General features: G+C 51.2%; 2 protein-coding genes across 5 annotated transcripts; one reads left to right on the plus strand and one right to left on the minus strand.

Moving 5' to 3' along the window:
* The first annotated feature begins 16 nt into the window (after positions 1 to 16).
* On the plus strand, positions 17 to 2,776 carry ino80b (INO80 complex subunit B). Of its 2 annotated transcripts, none has more exons than XM_062449088.1 (5): positions 17 to 154; positions 460 to 676; positions 832 to 989; positions 1,351 to 1,523; positions 1,686 to 2,776. In XM_062449088.1, the coding sequence occupies exons 1-5, from the start codon at positions 112 to 114 to the stop codon at positions 2,148 to 2,150; spliced, it is 1,056 nt and encodes a 351-aa protein (XP_062305072.1). In that variant the 5' UTR covers positions 17 to 111; the 3' UTR covers positions 2,151 to 2,776. The 2 variants fall into 2 exon arrangements, with proteins under 2 accessions (XP_062305072.1, XP_062305073.1); XM_062449089.1 differs by having other exon boundaries at positions 832 to 977.
* On the minus strand, positions 2,756 to 19,704 carry intu (inturned planar cell polarity protein). Of its 3 annotated transcripts, XM_062449084.1 has the most exons (18): positions 19,435 to 19,704; positions 19,119 to 19,327; positions 16,891 to 17,483; positions 15,977 to 16,062; positions 12,133 to 12,342; positions 10,469 to 10,587; positions 9,868 to 9,957; positions 9,574 to 9,651; positions 9,088 to 9,271; positions 8,666 to 8,719; positions 8,205 to 8,267; positions 7,804 to 8,025; positions 7,569 to 7,661; positions 7,031 to 7,447; positions 6,835 to 6,929; positions 4,744 to 4,933; positions 4,078 to 4,217; positions 2,756 to 3,342 (listed from the first exon to the last, which is right to left on the minus strand). In XM_062449084.1, exons 2-18 carry the CDS (start codon positions 19,199 to 19,201, stop codon positions 3,231 to 3,233), a joined length of 2,829 nt encoding a protein of 942 aa, XP_062305068.1. In that variant the 5' UTR covers positions 19,202 to 19,327; positions 19,435 to 19,704; the 3' UTR covers positions 2,756 to 3,230. The 3 variants fall into 3 exon arrangements, with proteins under 3 accessions (XP_062305068.1, XP_062305067.1, XP_062305066.1); XM_062449083.1 differs by having other exon boundaries at positions 19,119 to 19,476; XM_062449082.1 differs by lacking the exons at positions 19,119 to 19,327; positions 19,435 to 19,704 and adding an exon at positions 18,200 to 18,456 and having other exon boundaries at positions 2,757 to 3,342.
* Positions 19,705 to 19,869: the final 165 nt, after the last annotated feature.

Here is a 19,869-nt window from a genome sequence, read left to right on the forward strand (position 1 = left end):
CGCATATATTAGACATAATTAAAACGTCTCTGACAATGTCCTGGCATGTACTAGCGTAAAGTTGCAACCACGCCCTGGAATCTGTCGGTTTCGTTCATTACAGTAGCATCAATGGGAAAAAAGAAAGACATGATTCACCCGAGGTTTCTTATCGGTGAGTTGTTTAGAGCTATATGATTTGCTGTTGTTTTGTGCATCATTTAACAATAGTTGTTTCAGTTGTGTTTTAATGTTGTATTTTAATGTAAGAAAATCACTTAAAATAGCTTGTTTGGATGCTCTTGCGTTATACTTTAAAAGGTCGCGTTCAAATCCCCCTTCTGTGCGTCGCTTTGGATAAAAGCGTGTGCTAAACGGATACATTACATTAAAAGCGTACAAGTGGTGTAATCGACATTGTGAGACTGCACACCAACTGGCCGTGCACCTCAACTCCTGTTCCTCCTTTCCTATTGTTAGGTGATGGCGGTATCGGACTACACGGCGGCGTCCACAAGCGGAAACACAAAAAGCACAAGAAGCACAAGAAGAAGCACCACAGGGACGACGGCCACGGCTTCTCCGAGGCTCTGGAGTCGGACTCCGGCATGGTAGTCCGGCCCCCTCCCCAGCTCCGACCCCCTCCACAGCTCCGGCTCAAGATCAAACTGGGAGGTCAGACACTGGGGACAAAGAGGTGAGCTGGGATTCTAACGGGAGGACGTTTCCCAGTCAGGCGAAGGCGGCAAGATACATCCTTCGTATGTCCTCCTCAGTCAAGTCGAGGGGTATGGTTGCGGTGCTTGTTTTCCCTCTAAGCCTATCTTCTGTCCCCCCTCTCTTCGGAACCAGCGTGCCAACCTTCACCGTGCTTCCAGGGGTCGCCCGCCCTCCCTCTCCATTGATGATCGTTGATGATGATGACGATGATGACAACGACGATGAGGAAGACGAGCCCTCCGAGGGGGTTCCTCTGGAGCAGTACAGGGCCTGGTTGGGTGAGTCCCAAGGTGTCTTATCTATTCTTGACATTATTACACTTTCCTTTCCCTTTTATAAATGTTTTTCTTTAGTGGCAGGGTAAATACTTTGATTTGAAATTAGAAATTGTAATAGTTAAGTCATATGGATCACCCTACTTACCGTACCTCAGTGGAGATCTGCTGAATGCCAGTGAGAATATATATGCTTTGAACTGTACAGCATTTGACACTGAGTGTCACTGAAATATATATATATACTAATTGTAAATTTCTCTTAAAATTTTCGTAAAAATCCCTCCTTTTCCTATAACATTCCCATGCTTAGTTTGTCTCTCGGATGTGTTACGTCAATGACTCTCTCGCGACCCACCCATGTCCCCTGACCCAGATGAGGATAGTAACCTGGCCCCGTCCCCCCTGCCAGACCTGGACTCAGACTCCATGCTGGGGGGGCCGGTGGACGAGGAGGAGAAGTGGCTGGACGCCCTGGAGAAGGGCGAGCTGGACGACAACGGGGAGCTGAAGAAGGAGATCGACGTGTCCCTGCTCACTGCCAGACAGGTCAGGATAGAATAGAGCCGGGCTCTGCCTGGGCACCGGAGACGGTCATTTGCAGACTGAATCGGGTGTCTTTTGAGGTGTGATCTATGATAGGCCTGCGTGTCTGCCTGTCTGTAATGCATGGACGTGTGTCTGCGTGTATGTGCGTCGTCCCCCCTACAGAAAGCCCTTCTGCACAAGCAGCAGAGCCAGCCCCTCCTGGAGCTGCCCATGGGCTACAAGGAGAAGGAGATGACGGCCGAGATGATGGTGAAGAGGGAGGAACGCGCCCGTAAGAGGCGCCTGCAGGCCGCCAAGAAGGCCGAGGACAACAAGAACCAGACCATCGAGAGGCTCACCAAGACCAGCAAGGCCAAGATCAAGAGCATGCGGGAACGCAAGTCCAAACAGGCCCAGTGCCCCATGGTCCGCTACAGTGACTCTGCACAGGGGATGGCCATCTCCTTCCCCACCGGGGTGAGCACCCCAGCCACCCAGCCTCCTCGCCCACCGCCCCCAGCCCCAGCAGGGTGTGGGGTGGCTGGGTGCACCAACCTGAAGAGGTACTCTTGCTCCAAGACTGGGACTCCACTCTGCGGCCTGGAGTGCTATAAGAAGAACATGATACTTGTGGAAAGCGTTGCTTGAACTATGAAGACACTCTAGACCAGGGCTGCCCAACCCTGTCCCTGGAGAGACAGGGGAGAGCTAGGTTTTCCTTCCAGCCTTAATCCAGCACACTTGATTCAAATCATTAGCTGGTCGACAAGCTGAATCATGTTTGTTTACTACTGGGTTTGGAGTGTAAACCCACTGGAGGATTAGTTTTCCAGGAGCAGGGTTGGACAGCCCAGTGAGGACTCTGCACTGCAGCATGGATTCAGCAGACTCTGAGCTCGATTCAAGGACAGAATGGAGGAGTTCTATGATTTTGTTTTTTGTCAGATTATATACAGTAAAAATACAAAATGCTCTTGTCCCCCGTGTTCAATGACGTTTCATTTGCCTTTCTGGTGAGGATCACAACCTAATTATGTGAGCCAAATCAGTGTCTTGTCAGAGCATGTCAAGGCCTGCTTATTGATCACAGCCTCGGTCCAAAGTCAATGCACAGACAAATTATGATGTAGAAGACTTATCATAGGACTGACATACTTCTCTTAAAATGAGAATATTTCTTTACCCAGTGGCACAATGATGTTGATATGATCAACGTAACATCAGTGTTCAATAAATTGTAAAAAATAAAAATAATTTTCTTTTTATTAACAGTCCCAATGCGCTACAGTATTACAAAATCCCATTCCCATACAAAACACTGTACATTTTTAAATAAAAAAAGATCAAACAAGCTCCTCTTTTTCCATGTCTTTACAAATCCACAGTTGTCATGGCAATGTGGAGGAGGAGGAAGTCTAGAACAGTCATTTCCTGTGATCAGGCACCCTTCAGCGAGCAGCTCTGTGACACTTAGAATGTGTTTCCCTGGAGTGTCTCATCGGCCTTTTCTGAGGTATAAGCAGAGTAATCGGCTTTTCATTCACACACACATACTCTCTAGTATGAGAGTATTATTACTAAGTAATAATACGTAGTATTCAATCTTAAACCAACACATGATTCTTGGTCTAGAGAAGCCACACGGTAAGTGGTCATAAATGGAGGCTGGATGGAACAGGATGGGAGGAGGGAGGAATCAGAAGATAAGGCAAGATGGTGGTGTGTGTGTCACAAGGCCAGGCCGAAGGACAGTCTGAAGGCCATCTCCACCGGAATCTCTGCTACGGAATCGTGGAAACACACATAGAATTCCTGAGGGACGGGTTCTAGAAGCATCCGTCTGGAACACACACATGAAAACAAGCACGTGGGTTAGGACTGCTGATAGTAGTATAGGGCACAACAGCAGAGCAGCTACAGTGTAAGACACATATAAACTGTAACATAGGTCCTACTATATCTCTCTCCACCTTTATTTAACTCCCCTCTTCCCCCCCTCTCTGTCTCTCGCTCTCTTTTCAGGCTCTACTCCAAAAGCAACACCAGTGAGTCAGACTAGTGCGCCACAGTACCATTAGTCATCTCTACATGGGACAGGCCAGCCACCCCAAATCCCTGAGCAAGCTACTGTACAAACCCCTCTATTCATATCACAGTCATAACTCATAACGCAGAGCCGTACCAGGGCCACTCGACGGAGGGTAAGATAAACATCACCGTCAAACCTCTACTTGGTCACGTGGAGTGACAGAAACCGCTCAGTGTCCCCCCCACCTCCCACATGACACGAGCCAGACGCAGATCTAGTGCAGCTGACACAAGCTAGACCCAGATCTAGTGCAGCTGACACAAGCTAGACCCAGATCTAGTGCAGCTGGCATACAGTATCGATTAAACTACCTAGAGTTGAACCCACAACTATGCAAACCAAAAAAGACCACGCATGCCTGGGGATAGGAGCTAAATGAAAGCATAGCAGATATTAGTTTATGCCATTTAAAACGATTAAAGCGTTCCTGAATCACTAGCTCCTAGCTTAGCAGGTTAGCTTGGTGTCCGTCCCTGCTGCACTCACCCTATGACCCAGTAGGTCATGGTGGGGGCGGGCCTCTTCTGGTCGGTCCAGTTCTCAGGTTTGCACTGGAACAGGACCCCGTGCTCCTTCACCGGGCCCAGCCCCGAGCCTCTCTGAGTCCTGTCTGCTCCACGCCGCCCCTGGGCAGAGCCAGGCACGGAGACACACACAGAGAGACCGGGCCAGGAGGTCACAGCCGAGTAATGAAAGACAAACAGATGTGTGTGTGTGTGAGTGTCTGTGTGAACAAGTATGTGTGTGTGTGTGTGTGTGTGTGTGTGTGTGTGTGTGTGTGTGTGTGTGTGTGTGTGTGTGTGTGCGTGTATATGTGTGTGTATATATGTGTGTGTGTATATATAACATATATATGTGTGTAGATATGTGTTTGTCTATATATGTGTGTGGGTGTACATGTGTGTGTGTGTGTATATGTATGTGTGTGTATATATGTGTGTGTGTGTATGTGTGTGTGTGTGTGTGTGTATATGTATGTATGTGTATGTGTGTATATGTGTGTGTGTGTGTGTGTGTGTGTGTGTATGCGTGTATATGTGTGTGTGTGTATATGTATGTGTGTATATATGTGTATGCGTGTATATGTGTGTGTGTGTGTATATGTGTGTGTGTGTATATGTGTGTGTGTGTATATGTGTGTGTGTGTCTCACCCGGGGCGGCAGGCTCTGCTGGAAGGCGGCCCGTATGGACAGGCAGCAGTGGTGGAAGTTCCTGATGAGCTGAGGGTGGATGGAGCCGCTGAGCTGGGCCACCTCCCTGTGGGTGGGGGCGATGAAGATGCCCTGCACCGTCTCCATCAGCACGTAGTGGAACAGGGTGTTCTCCGCCCCCGACGTCAGCCTGGAGGGGGGTGGAAGAGAGGGGGTGGGGGAGGGGTAGAGAGGGAGGGAGGGAGAGTGGGGGTGGGGTAGAGAGGGAGGGAGGGGGGGGGGTGAAAGAGAGGGGGGGTAGAGAGGGAGGGAGGGTGGAGAGAGGGGGGGGTAGAGAGGGAGGGAGGGTGGAGAGAGGGAGAGTGGGGGTGAAAGAGAGGGTGAGGGGTAGAGAGGGTGTGGGTGAGGGGTAGAGAGGGAGGGTGGAGGTGGAGTGTGTTGCGTCAGTCTGGTGGAGGTCAGGGAGAGGGGGGGTGGGTAGACCTGGTCTGAGGCCGGGTCCCATCACCTGACAGTCTGGTGGAGGTCAGGGAGAGGGGGGGTGGGTAGACCTGGTCTGAGGCCGGGTCCCATCACCTGACAGTCTGGTGGAGGTCAGGGAGAGGGGGGGTGGGTAGACCTGGTCTGAGGCCGGGTCCCATCACCTGACAGTCTGGTGGAGGTCAGGGAGAGGGGGGGTGGGTAGACCTGGTCTGAGGCCGGGTCCCATCACCTGACAGTCTGGTGGAGGTCAGGGAGAGGGGGGGTGGGTAGACCTGGTCTGAGGCCGGGTCCCATCACCTGACAGTCTGGTGGAGGTCAGGGAGAGGGGGGGTGGGTAGACCTGGTCTGAGGCCGGGTCCCATCACCTGACAGTCTGGTGGAGGTCAGGGAGAGGGGGGGTGGGTAGACCTGGTCTGAGGCCGGGTCCCATCACCTGACAGTCTGGTGGAGGTCAGGGAGAGGGGGGGTGGGTAGACCTGGTCTGAGGCCGGGTCCCATCACCTGACAGTCTGGTGGAGGTCAGGGAGAGGGGGGGTGGGTAGACCTGGTCTGAGGCCGGGTCCCATCACCTGACAGTCTGGTGGAGGTCAGGGAGAGGGGGGGTGGGTAGACCTGGTCTGAGGCCGGGTCCCATCACCTGACAGTCTGGTGGAGGTCAGGGAGAGGGGGGGTGGGTAGACCTGGTCTGAGGCCGGGTCCCATCACCTGACAGTCTGGTGGAGGTCAGGGAGAGGGGGGGTGGGTAGACCTGGTCTGAGGCCGGGTCCCATCACCTGACAGTCTGGTGGAGGTCAGGGAGAGGGGGGGTGGGTAGACCTGGTCTGAGGCCGGGTCCCATCACCTGACAGTCTGGTGGAGGTCAGGGAGAGGGGGGGTGGGTAGACCTGGTCTGAGGCCGGGTCCCATCACCTGACAGTCTGGTGGAGGTCAGGGAGAGGGGGGGTGGGTAGACCTGGTCTGAGGCCGGGTCCCATCACCTGACAGTCTGGTGGAGGTCAGGGAGAGGGGGGGTGGGTAGACCTGGTCTGAGGCCGGGTCCCATCACCTGACAGTCTGGTGGAGGTCAGGGAGAGGGGGGGTGGGTAGACCTGGTCTGAGGCCGGGTCCCATCACCTGACAGTCTGGTGGAGGTCAGGGAGAGGGGGGGTGGGTAGACCTGGTCTGAGGCCGGGTCCCATCACCTGACAGTCTGGTGGAGGTCAGGGAGAGGGGGGGTGGGTAGACCTGGTCTGAGGCCGGGTCCCATCACCTGACAGTCTGGTGGAGGTCAGGGAGAGGGGGGGTGGGTAGACCTGGTCTGAGGCCGGGTCCCATCACCTGACAGTCTGGTGGAGGTCAGGGAGAGGGGGGGTGGGTAGACCTGGTCTGAGGCCGGGTCCCATCACCTGACAGTCTGGTGGAGGTCAGGGAGAGGGGGGGTGGGTAGACCTGGTCTGAGGCCGGGTCCCATCACCTGACAGTCTGGTGGAGGTCAGGGAGAGGGGGGGTGGGTAGACCTGGTCTGAGGCCGGGTCCCATCACCTGACAGTCTGGTGGAGGTCAGGGAGAGGGGGGGTGGGTAGACCTGGTCTGAGGCCGGGTCCCATCACCTGACAGTCTGGGACTCACTTCATAGTGTTGTACATCTCCTCCGTCTCCCTCTCCGTCAGGATCTTCTTCAGGGTGCCCAGGTAGAACGGGTTGGGGTGCTTCATCCTGGGGATCTGAGGAACCAGGAAACCCATCACAACCTGCACTTCAGAGCACCTTTTTACGTTAAAGAATCATATCGATAATTAGAGGGAAATGTGGAGGCCTTTAGGACCTTGAAGATGCCCCCGCTTCCTCCGCTCCCGTCGGAGCCTCCGGACCCCAGAGAGTCTCTCCTGCCCCCTAGCTTCCTGCCCGAATCAGGGGTGGAGTGAGGGCTGAGCCCTGGCCCCGCCCCCCCCTCCGGCTGCCCCCCCTCGCTCCCGCTGTCCGACAGACTCCTCTGGGGGCTGGGCCTACGGGTCCGCTCCCCGAACAGGCTCCTCCCCCTGCCGCCGCCACTCCCGGACATCTTGACGGCGCCCGCCAGCTTGCTGAGGACCGGGGACGAGGCGGCCAGGCTGTCGAGGCGCTCCCTGGCGGCGGAGGGCAGGAACCAATCGGAGCAGGAGAGGCAGGGGGCTGGGGGCGTGGCCAGACGCTCCTCCATGCCCGCCTCCAGGCCCTCCAGCTGGAGCAGCGTGGCCTTGACCTGGGGTCAGAGGTCACATGACACACACACTAGTCAGGGACGAGCTACGGGACTGGTAGACAGTGTTCGGGGTAGGAAACATTATGCTCGGGATGTTAGCTAGTTCCAGCAGCTGGCTCACCTGGTCGACGTAGACACAGTCAGGACCAGGGGAACCCAGGGCTGGGGAGGCACAGCCCCCCGCCTCCAGCAACACACACTGCATACAGTGTCTCTGGAGCCATCACACACACACACACACACATGGTGTTAGCAAGTGAGTGTCACTCGACATCATGTCCTCACTTAAGGGGCAAAACAGCTATGTAACCTATATCAAAAAGGTCAAAATACGCCTTCACAATAAAAGTCCTCACCAGCCCTACGATGAGCAGGAAGTATCGTCCGTGGGCCTGGAGGTAGCCCGGCCGGTGGTACTGGTCCCTGTCCTGGGCCCGGTGGCGAGGGAACACCTCCCTCCAGACCACCAGCTGCCCCACGCGCTGCTCTGCGGCCAGGGGCAGGAGGCAGTAGTGCTGGCAGTACAGACACACGTCCAGCAGGTCCTCTTTGGGGAGGTGGTTGGCTATCAGGTAGCCCTGGAAGAGGACGGACGCACACACACACACACACACACAATCATATTTAAGTCTTGATTCATATCTATAATACGTTGCTGTCTGTGAGGCTGTTGGCTGTCAAATGTAGTCTGGGTTTTTGGGTGTCTGTTTCTCACCTGGAGACCAGAAGTGTGTGTGTGTGTGTGTGTAACACTCACCTTGTAGAACAGACACGAGCCAAGAGTCAGATACAGACGTCTCATGCCGTAGAAGTCCTCTGACTGTCAGAGAGAGAGAGGGGGGAGAGGGAGAGAGAGATAAAGTGAGAGGGGAGGGGGAGTTGCTGATTGGAGGTTTTATTTCAAGGGAGTCGGCACATTTGGGACAGCTGCAGAGTCCAATAAAAGAAGGCGAAGGGAATAGGGGATCGAGCCAGCAATTAATATGTGCTAATCTCCGTAATCAATCTGAGAACGAAGGTCAGACATGAATTAATAACGAGTGAATGGCAGGCCACGAGGCGTGGTGTGACATCATCTGATTGGCAGGCCACGAGACATGGTGTGACATCATCTGATTGATCCAACTGTACTGCCTGGCAGACAGAAAACCTGTAGCTACTGGCTCTACGATGTAGCAAAGGTGCCTTGTACAGCTCTTAAGAAGTGTTCTCACGTACCATTTCTCCAAAATCAGACGATTCAAAGTCTGAGAGGACGCTATCAACCTCCATCTGTTGAGAGAGAGAGCGAGAGAGAGAGTGAGAGAGAGAGAGAAAGAGAGGGAGACAGAAAGAGAGAGATAGGTGATTATTTATGCATTAAAACCCAGGTACTTGAGACTTGAGAGTTAGACCAGACAAAGAACAAAAGTTTGCGGCGTTGAAGCAAACGTGTGAATTCACACGGACAGTAGAGGGCAGCAAACACAAGTCCCGGCAGTTTGAATCATCTCCCACTGACTGGAACGTCCTCACGATCCGAGACCAGTATCCAAGCGCACGTTGCCCTCACATTGTGACGCGAGTCAAACATGTATTCCTTGGCAGACAGGAACACATCATCTATTATGATGTCATGTCACGTGACGGGAGATCCAGACCTTGATTTCGGGGGGCAGGGTGAGCCAGCGGACCGCCGGCAGGCCGTTGAGGAAGAGCGTGGCGGAGACGTCGGGGGTGGAGGCCCCGGGGCTGTCGCTCAGCCTGGAGGGCTGGATCAACTGCTGGAAGAACAGGCAGAAGAAGTGGTCCAGCCTGGGGCCATGGTCGGGCTCACAGAACGCCCTGGGGGAGGGGAGGAGGGGAGGATAGGAGGAGGGGAGGAGGGGAGGATAGGAGAGGGGAGGGGAGGGGGGGAGGGAGAGGAGGGAGGGGGGAATATGGGAGGAAAGGAGAGAGAATGGGGGGAAGATGGGAGAAAAGGTAAGAGATAAGGGGGCAGCAGAGGAGAAAAGAGAGAAGGAGAGAAAGGCGGAGAAGGAGGAAAATAAAAGGAAACGTTAGAAAGAAGGTTAGAATGAGACCGTTTTAATGTGGTGGTTTGTCCAGTTCTTAATATAGCAGGGCTGGGACCAGAGAAAACACACCTGTCCAAGGAGCCGTGCATGACTTTGAGAGTTCTCACAACGCCCCCCACCACCGTCTGCAGATACAGCAAGGGAACTCTAGAAAACATGAGGAATCATTCCAGAATAAAGTTAGTCTGTCAGAAAACATTCGGATAAAAAAAAAAACAGGCGTTCACACAAAACAGTCATCCAGTCATAAAATTGTTGGTTGTAGTCCAACGGTTAATGAAAGTCTCGACACCGAAGTAATAAACCAACTGCTATGTAAACAGCCAGTAAACTGAACTACAAGTCCCAGACATGGATAGCTACCTCTCAGCGGGCAGGCCAATGACCAGCAGGTTGTTACTTTCCTTCCAGTAGCCCACATGGACCAGGTGCTTTCTCAACAGAAGAGAGGAACTGGGGAGAGGGGTAGAGAGAGAGGGGGGAGGGGTGAGAGGGTGATGGGGGCAGGGAGAGCGAGGGGAAAGGGAAGGGAGAGAGCAGATGAGGGGAGGAAGAGAGAGGAGGGTATGGCAGGAAGGAGAGGGGGAGAGGGGGAAAGGGGGAGAGGTGGAGAGGGGGAAAGGGAAGGGGGAGAGGTGGAGAGGGGGAAGGGGGAGAGGTGGAGAGGGGGAAAGGGAAGGGGGAGAGGTGGAAAGAGGAGGGGGGAGGCGCAGAGGGTAAGGGGATGGGGGAGGGCAGAGTAGAGGAGGAACAAATAAGAAAGGGGAGTAGGGGAACATAAGGGTAAGACAAGAAGGAAGGGAACAGGAGAGTGAGAGATGGAAAAGGGCCGTTAGGACAAGCAAAGCAGTCTGCAGTCTGTCCCAAACATCAAACATAAACACACACCTTTCATGGGGGCTTTAGATTCAGTGTGTGCGTGTCTCACGTGTGTGTGTGTGTGTCTCACGTGTGTGTGTTTTACCTGACTATCTGGCTCCCAGTGACGTTCTCCAGCATGTCACACAGGGTGAGGAAAATCCCTCTCACCCCCTTCAGCTGGCTGGAGGCCTCCGATGCTGGGTACTGGTACAGGATCTCCTGCTGCACGCACACACACACACACACACACACACACTCAGGGCATGGTCTCTGTGTTGTCTGTGACATTAGTATTCCACACAGGGTGCTGTGGTCTTTGAAGGGTGAAGGGTGGAGAGCTTTAGACGGAAGCAGAGGGACAACATGTGAATGTAGAGAGAGCTTTTCTGCCATGGAAACTTGACAGAGGCACGGAAGGCTCGCTGTGGCAGACATTCACGTTTGAAATCTCACACACACACACACACAGCTTGGACCACCAGTGCACATTATAACCCAGTGGTTCCCCAAACTGTGACCACACCGCCTGCACGGATGTGTAGGATCTGAGACATGTCCTGAACACTTAAAAAAAAAAGAAAAAAGACCTGGTCACAACCTGCTTTCATGCCTAAAGAAAAGTCTCTCCCTCTCCCAGTCTACAATCAGTCTTCTGAAATCAAAGCTTCTAAACTGGTCCACTGCCATTAGCAGCACCTCCCATCTCACTGGTGTGGCTCCGACACATACACTCTCACAAACACACACACATATACACACACACAGGAGCGCAGTGAAAACATCAACCTCTAATTGGCCGGCCACAGAGGAAGGTATAAGAAGCTGCTGACTGCGTCTGGAATGAGTGGCGCTTCACCACAGAGACCAGCAACAACACAGGCCTGGATTAGCCCTTCCATCCAATGCAACTGGACTAGGAAGTTAAAACGTCTTTAAGAGGAACGAGGCATTCAATGGTTACGGTTTTATGGAAGACAATGTTACTGTTAAGAGATGTATTTTCTACTGGGGTGTTTCCATTGCAATTCCTTGGTGCCGGTTGCGCATTGTCATGTTGTTTCCCTCCTGGGTATGAATAAAGTTTATTTAATTGGATCAATAGATCTTTTACAGTCAGGACTCTATTCTCTTGTTTCTTTCTCCTAAGCTCTGTTTTCAGTTATAAATACCCACAAGGCTTTGGAGGCAGACCAGGGCAGTAGTTCTCTCCAGAGTCTGCTCTGTGTCAAGGAGAGGAGAGGTTGCCAAGCTGTGCTGTACAGTTGCTGTGCTGGGCTAAGGGGTTTTCCTGATGCCTCCCACTCCTAAAAATGCCATTAATCTAAACACAGCTAAGAAGTATTTGATCAATTAAATACTAACAGACTGCATGTGATTACATGCGGAAAGAGTACAATTGGGTGCGTACTGATTGACGGCATTTATGGTGCTAGCTAGCCAGCCTACAATGTCTAAAAGATATTGGTGTTAAACAGAACGGTTCTCGAGGCAGGAATTCCCTTCCCAGTCATGCAGCCTCCTTTTTTAAACATGTATTTATTTGTTGGCCTTTTGTCAGCTTTATTGTTATTAATTATTATTATTATTATAATAAATTATGATTATTTATTTATTTATTTTATAGGACAGTTGGAGTCAGACAGAAAAGCAGGGAGAGAGAGAGGGGATGCAGGAAATGGCCTTGTTCGGATTCGAACCCAGGCCCTCCTCCACCCAGCAGCCTCCTTTAAGCCCGTTTGAGTGAACTACCCCTTTAAGCCTACTTACCTCCTCCAGGGGGGAGTCCGAGTCCAGTTTGAGTGACAGGTACATGACGATGTGAGGGATGTGACCTATGGACATCTGCAGCTCCGTGGCGTCCTCCCCCCAGAGGAGCCGCACCAGCTGGCTGACCTGGGGGCCGGGCCTGGACCTGGGGGGGGAGGAGCCTGCGGGAGCCCCCTCCGCTGGGCTGGACGTCTCCAGGGTTAGCTTCACCTGGGTGGAGGGAGGGAGGGAGGGAGGGAAAGAGAGTGCGAGGGAGGGAGAAAGAGAGTGCGAGGGAGGGAGGGAAAGAGAGTGCGAGGGAGGGAGAAAGAGAGAGCGAGGGAGGGAGAAAGAGAGTGCGAGGGAGGGAGAAAGAGAGTGCGAGGGAGAGAGTGCGAGGGAGGGAGAAAGAGAGTGCGAGGGAGGGAGAAAGAGAGTGCGAGGGAGAGAGTGCGAGGGAGGGAGAAAGAGAGTGCGAGGGAGGGAGAAAGAGAGTGCGAGGGAGGGAGAAAGAGAGTGCGAGGGAGGGAGAAAGAGAGTGCGAGGGATGGAGAAAGAGAGAGCGAGGGAGGGAGTGAGAGAAAGACAGATAGAGATAGAAGATGAAGAGATAAAGAGAGAAAGTGAGTGTGTGTGTGTAATAGGAGCAAAGCGAGAGAAAAAGTAGTTAGGGGTAGACCAGCGAGAGAGCAGGGGGATAAAGACCAAAAGGGGAGGGGCGGGGGGGTGAGGAAAGGAGACAGAAGGGAAACGTTATCCAACTAGAGCCTCATCAACTAGCCATCGCCAGTCTCTCCACTGCACCACAGTCATGACCACGCCGAGTTCCTGCTCTCAGGCACTGCGGAGCCACGGCTGTGGGTTTGGCTGTCAGACAGAGGGTGTGTGTGCGTGCTTGTGTGTGTGCGTGTCTACGCGAGGAGGGATAGTGCTGGGCTATGGTCTCCTCTGCTGGGTGGAACAGGGATCATTTCCCTGTGAGCGGCAGCTTAATCCATCGTCATTACAGGACTAGCGTCCCTCATGTGGCTCTTTTAACTTTTACAAGTTTGGCTGGGTGGTAAAGGAAAGCCGGAGGGTGTGTGCGTGTGTGTGTGCGTGTGTGTGTCTGTCTGTTCTTAGTTGTAGAAGAGACTGCATGGCTGAGTATTTGTGAGTCGGTTCTCTCATTTCACACTCTCCCCATGCTGTCTCTCTTCCATTCAAACACAAAAGGATGTGTGGTCAAGGCCGGTTCTCAAGAGGGCCCAGTCAGACATATGGTCAAAGACTCGTATTTGTGACATCGCGTTTCGGTCTGCGCACTCCCGACACCAAAATTGACACACACACACACGCACCTAAACTCCAACACAGGCAAACCTAAACCCCAACACACACACACCTAAACCCCAACACACACCTAAACCCCAACACACACCTAAACCCCAACACACACACACCTAAACCCAGACACTCACACAGCTCAACCCCAACACACACACACACACGTAAACCCCAACACACCACAAACACACCTAACCCCACACACACTCTCCCTCCCCTGTAGGCACACACACATCCAAACCCACACAGCAACACTGACACTGTTCTGACTTCGGCCAGCAGGCTGTCAACACCAGTGGGGCCTAGCAAGAACTCCTGGTTGATGGTAATTAGGGGAAATCAAGACCAGAGACAGCAGATGTGGGCCTACAACTCAGCTGTGACAGTTTATACACAGTCCATACCAGTAGGACCAGCCGTGGCGACTCTGTATTACAGTATCAACATGCACAACACAACTGTACAAGAGTACAATTTGTCCATTTTGCGCCAAATAAAACCTGTCTCCTGTTGTTCCTCTTTAGCGTCGGGACATTATCAGGAAGTGGGAGAAGGAAAAGGTGAGCCCCTCCGACAGGCCTGTGAAGACAGAAGTGACATTCCCCTGGATCCATTCCCCAAGTCTAAGGATCCATTAGCCTCTCTTTCCCAGTCTTCGCATTCATCCACCACCCTGGACCAGTACCAAAACCAGAACCAGGATGTCTCTGGGGCCTGTCAGCAACGACCACAAGCCAGCGCTACCCACGCCACAGCGTCAGGCGCCAGACCTGGGCCGGCAGCCATCTTGGACGCGGAGGAAAGAAGGGATGGAGGGGAGGGGGGGGGGGAACAGTAGTCTGCTTTTACTGTAGAGGAGAAGAGAGATTAGGAGTCTCTGTAGCAGTAGGTCTTTTCTGTACAGTCAGATCACGTTTAATACAGTACATCTGTCAAACACTGTGGGTACTCGTTGATTTGAGTTAATCTAGTACGGTGGGAAATCAAACGATTATTCGGTGTGTGTTTGGTTTTTATCCAGGTTTCAACCTCCTAAACTGACTGGCTATCTCTCATACTTATGTGAGAGCAGATTGTCTGTTATTCATACAATACTAACTTAGACATTACTTCTTTCCAGGGTAAGGGAGATATTTGTTTACAAGTAAGGACTTCCTGTATATTTTTTTCCCGAAGCCTCACGCAAACAACCTCATGTAACACATCCTAAACAACCTTTTCTGGAAACGACTATTTTGGAGAAAGAAATAAAAAAACTCCATTCCCTCTGTGGGTGCAGCGATCCAGTTCCTACTGCTGTCTCACTAACAGCAGAGCTTTCTCTCGTCATAAATAACAGGGATGTGGTTAAGGCTGGAGTGTGCTCTCTGTAGAATTCCACTCCGCTGAAGTCAGTGTGGCCGGGCAGAGTGAAAGCGACCAAGTGCTGGAGAAAGAAAGTGAGAAAGAGAGAGATGAAGAGATGAGAGTTTGAGCGATGAAGGCGAGAGAGAGAGAAAGAGAGCGAGAAAGAGAGCGAGAAAGAGCATGTGCTCAAGCGCTGTGCCTGAAGCACTGTGCCTAATGGACGTTCCAGTGGACAATGGACGTTTGCCCTCAGTGAGCATGGTGGTCTGTCCTAATTACAAACAATCCTTCCTTCCCTTAATTGCTACTGTCTACACTCTACCTGGGAGGCCTGAGCTAAAACACACACACACAGAGTGTATTTCAACTCTGAGTGTCTCTTCAGCCTTTGACATATATCATCTTTGACATATACCTTCTTGGTCAGCTTGTTTTTCACCCACATCTCTCTCTCCCTCCCTGTCTTTCCCTTGTCCCTCTCTTCTCCCTGGAGTATAATTTGCTCCCCGGCAACGTCTTCTAATCAGCTGCTGTCTCCCCGCCGCCACGGCGTAATGGCCGTCTTCCTCTGCTTCCTGGACGCGTCTCGCCGCGGTGCTCGCCGCCCGCAGAACGCCAGCGCTCCCGCCGGCGCTCTGTCATTTACGGATTCCTGATCCCTCCGAGGCTCCGCCCTCCCCACGGAGAGAGAGAGGGGGAGAGATGGAGAGAGAGGGAGAGGGAGAGAGAGAGGGAGAGAGATAGAGAGAGAGAGAGAGAGAGAGAGAGAGAGAGAGAGAGAGAGAGAGAGTTGGTGCGTCCCGCCACGTTCAGTAAGACGATCAATGGGTCGTTTTTTTTCCTTGGAAACTGATGCCGTCCGAGCGAGCACTGAGGTGCTGATTGGTCCTTACTAAATGTGTTTTCTAGTGCCGAGAGAAACCAACGGTGAAGGAAATTCGCAGGCTGGATGTCTATATTCAGCAAGACCACGTGTGCAGTAGGCCTACTAGTAGTCGCAACAAAAGCTGAAATGCGCCAGTGAAATGTATGCCATGTATTCATTTAGAAGACGCTTTTATCCAAAGCGACTTCCAAGAGAGAGCTTTATATTTGTGAGTGTGGCTCTCTACCTTTAGATTATGATTGAAAGAAACCGAATGGCAGTCGGAACACTGAGTATTGTGCCGTACAGTAACTAGAACATTCTCACCTGTGTGGGTCCGGGGATGCAGGACAGAACCCTCTCTATGTTCTCTGAGGACACTTCAACGTCATCCACCGCCACTAGAACGTCACCTGGGAAACAGAGAATCGTGGGAACAGGAATGATTCAGGGAATGCATGGTATTACAATATGACATCATGCCAAAATTCAGCAATCACGCATGGGAATCTATTTCTGATACAGAACGTAGTGAATACACGTAAAAACGGGATTTTGATTTTATATTTATTTACTGAAAGACAGGATTTTGCCAGGCTATGTACAGCCTTGACTTGCCCTATCTCCTCAACCTAGATTTCAACCTGAGTTATTTCAGGTATTTAACAAGCCTAATTGTTTTAGCATGGCACAGTCAGCCTTGATGAAAGCTCCTCTAAACACTAACTCATGTGGATATGCGTTTGTGGTTTAGCTCAGTTAGAATTCCTTGGGTTTGTCTGGAACACCAGCACAAACCTCAGCCTCAAAACCATTAAGGACTTAGTCTTTGAAACACAAGTCTACGGTTACACCGAATTTATGCCTTGCATTAGGAAGGCTGGGCCTTAGTCCTGACCTTCATGACAACAGCAACCATAGCTATAATAAGCTCTTAAGTCATAATACAGAGTAATATTAGATCCATTACACGCAGTAAGCTTGGTAAAGTCTATTGTCCATAAAGAGAAAAAATGACCACTCTACTGTATTTCATTACCATGCGAACCATATACTGTATATATGGTTATATTATGGCTATATATTTAACAAAGCTAGAATAAAAAACTATGGTAAAGGTTGGGATTCTGTGTCACGGATAAGAATAGCAGCGCTCTACTTGGAAGATAAAAAAACGACCGTTGCTACATTCGATTCATTCAACACAACCAGCTTCAGCAGAGCAGAGGGTCCTCTCTCACCGATGAGTATCTGTCCGCACCTGACGGCCGGACTGCCGGGGACCAGGCCGTGCACGCCGATCCTCTCCTCCCCGCGCCCCCGCGCCGCGTCCCCCTGCTCCGCCCCGCCCCAGCCGGGGCGGTGCACCACCCCCAGCAGCGCCTCCAGCAGCCCCCCTCGCTCCGGGGGCGGGGGAGAGGATCCGCCCAGCCGCTTAGGGTTGAGGTAGACGCAGGCCTCTTTCAGGTGCTGCTGCCGGACCGTGACCCCCGACCTCTGGCCCACCTGGTTCTTCAAGATGGACGCCGGGTGCGAGTCTCTCCCGTCGCCGTCTTTCCCCCGGCGCTGGGAGGGCCGCCTGGTCCTCCTCAGGATCCTGGCCAGCCTCTTGAGGCCGTGCTCCCCTTTGGTCCCCGACTCGGGCCGCTTCTTCTTCTTCTTCTCCTCCGTGATGATCTCCGCCTCCTTCTCGCTGAAGCGCACGTGATTGGTGGAGAGCCCCTGATTGGCGGAGGCCTGGGCCAACGCGGCCTCCTCCTCACCCTCGCTCAGCTCCAGGTAGAAGAGCTCCCCGTTCTCCTGGACGTCGTCCAGCCATTCGGGTTCCAGATCGCTGAGATCACCAAGAGGAAGGGGAGCATTAGAACTGAGAGAACGAAGGGGGGGAGGGGGGGCAGGGGGCAGGGCGGCGGGGGGTCATTGTGTGGTTTATGTTTCAAACCATGAGGCTTTTACACAAAATTGCATTTTAGAATAGATAGAGAGAGAGAGACAGAGAGACAGAGAGAGACAGAGTGAGAGAGGCCACAATCAAATCTTGGGCCGAGAAAATGCTTTAACACTGCAAAAAGGAGAGTTAAAATTTCAACCAGGCATCTTTTTTTCTCCTCCATTTCTCTAATTATGCCATGCCAACCCTGCGGTACACTCTTGGAAACCACATCCATAAATTCACTGAGGATGGTGAACAGCATATAATTATTTATGAAGGTTTGAGTTTCCAAATTGGAAACAGAAACACATTTACCCAAAACTCGAAAAAAAAAAAGAATATTGAGAATGAAACTATGGCGGTACATTGTTCTCTATTTCCTTTGGTTATGTTTCTGCTTGTAATCTTTAATTTAATTTAACAACAACGTCAAGTCTCAAACTCCAGTTGTCAAATAGCTTACAGATAGGCTACGAATCTGGGGATGCATTCTTCCAATAGATCAACAACATTATTGGATCACAATTTTTCTACACCCAGTGCCCCAACTAACACCTTATCATAACGAGATACGGATCCTGGTGGAAATGTTTAAAGTGTTGATCAAGAGTTCTTACTCAGAGTAGTCAGAGCCACTGAAACTTGATGATGTGGATTCACTATCGCTCCCGTTGTCATGCTCACCACCACCCTTCCTGTCCTCGCTCTCCTCTCCCGCGGGCTCGCTAGCCTCAAACGTTCCAACTGATCCGTGAAACTCTACAGAGGCCATTATTTACTTTGCATAGGTGGTGCAATAATACATAAATCCTCTACATCCTCTGTTTGTCAATTTTTACTTGGATGAGCATTGCCATTCTCTCGCCATATTGTCTCCATACGGGTTCCCTTGCTGTGTCATGTGACGCTAAATACCCACATATGATTGGTCAATCGTTGCGTTGCCCCTGACAACATAGAAGCTTTCCGTCTGCTGGGGAATCAACAATATAGAGTTGCAACACAATTACCCCTATTCTGAACACCTAACGTACATGCAATGAAACAGCTGACTTTTCAGTAACTTAATAATTCAACTAGTACTCAACAAAACTGTCTCCTAATTCTGCCTATGCCCACTTTTTGCTTCTTTACTACCAGCCTAACAAAACAGGGCACTTTACAGACAAGACGCAACTTTCTCACGGTCAGTTTAGTAGCGTCAAAGTAATTTTGCATAATTGCAGATAAATAAAACTAGATATATACTGCCAAATGAACATCTTATTTAAGTTTTAGACGTTGTTAATAGAGAATTTTCAATCGAGCGTGCTTCTCTGCAAAGATGTGCGCTCGAGCCCTCCCCTCTACTTGCTAAGTGCACGAGGTCTTTAAATCCCCCCTGGCATTCGGTGCTTGGAAACAAAGTAGTCTGAAAAAAAGTGTGATGAATGCTTTCCCAAATGTAACACAATCTATCCAAAGAAAAGTAGCAACATTGTTACAAGAGTATTCATTTACTGAGTAAATTATGTCTGAATATATGGGTATACCGACCTGTACAATAGCACACTGCGTATGGAATCAAAGTCGTCCAAATTCTTGGAAAATGATCCTCCATCTATGGCGATGTTAAACATTATTTATGTCTCAGCATTTATGCTTAGTCAACTCCATAAAGTATTTCTGGACACGGCTCTCAAACGGTCGAGGCACGTCCATCCCAAACTGCCGTCAACGCGTAGTGATGAGAGACAGTTGGATTCCTTGACGGTCGTAGGCATAGAGAAAACGGTCAACTCAAGAGTTCAGTCAGAATGCAATTGCGGCTGGTCTTAGAAGTAGAGAATTCGTTCTCGGGTCAATCACTCACATGGGGCAGGCAGCTCCGCTCCAATATCTTTTGAAGACGAGAAAAAAGCGGTCCCAAATTACTTCTCCAGACCACCACAGCACATGCTTGTAGACTAGTCTGAGCCAGAGGCCGGGCAAGACGGGGCAGACGAACGCCATCTACTGCATAAAACTCCGTATGTCCTCAAATGCAGCACACTATTTAGCATTAGACTGAAGTCACTTTGGTGAAACAACGCTTTCAATAAGACATATGTGCAAAAGAAAAATGTAATAGAACTTATTTAATAATAATTCAAATATAACTTTAAATTACCTGCACATAAATCAGAAGAAGCACGTTGCTGCATCGATTCACATTTGTATGTAGCCTATAATCTGTGATATATTGTTGGGTTATCTTAAAGCCACAATTGTATCACTATATACTAAAATGACATTATGTTAAATATGT

This window comes from Osmerus eperlanus, chromosome 23 (genome assembly GCF_963692335.1).
Source record: "Osmerus eperlanus chromosome 23, fOsmEpe2.1, whole genome shotgun sequence".
NCBI lineage: Eukaryota > Metazoa > Chordata > Actinopteri > Osmeriformes > Osmeridae > Osmerus > Osmerus eperlanus.

Bases quoted from the DNA above. Each gene is read 5' to 3' on its own strand.
- ino80b (XM_062449088.1), top strand. From the start codon at position 112: ATGGGAAAAAAGAAAGACATGATTCACCCGAGGTTTCTTATCG. The intron at 155-459 runs GTGAGTTGTTTA...TCCTATTGTTAG, and splicing joins TCACCCGAGGTTTCTTATCG to GTGATGGCGGTATCGGACTA. The intron at 677-831 runs GTGAGCTGGGAT...CTTCGGAACCAG, and splicing joins CAGACACTGGGGACAAAGAG to CGTGCCAACCTTCACCGTGC.
- intu (XM_062449082.1), bottom strand. From the start codon at position 18,354: ATGGCCTCTGTAGAGTTTCACGGATCAGTTGGAACGTTTGAGGCTAGC. The intron at 17,484-18,199 runs GTAAGAACTCTT...TGGTGATCTCAG, and splicing joins AGTGGCTCTGACTACTCTGA to CGATCTGGAACCCGAATGGC. The intron at 8,026-8,204 runs GTGAGTGTTACA...GTCCTCTTCCAG, and splicing joins GCTCGTGTCTGTTCTACAAG to GGCTACCTGATAGCCAACCA.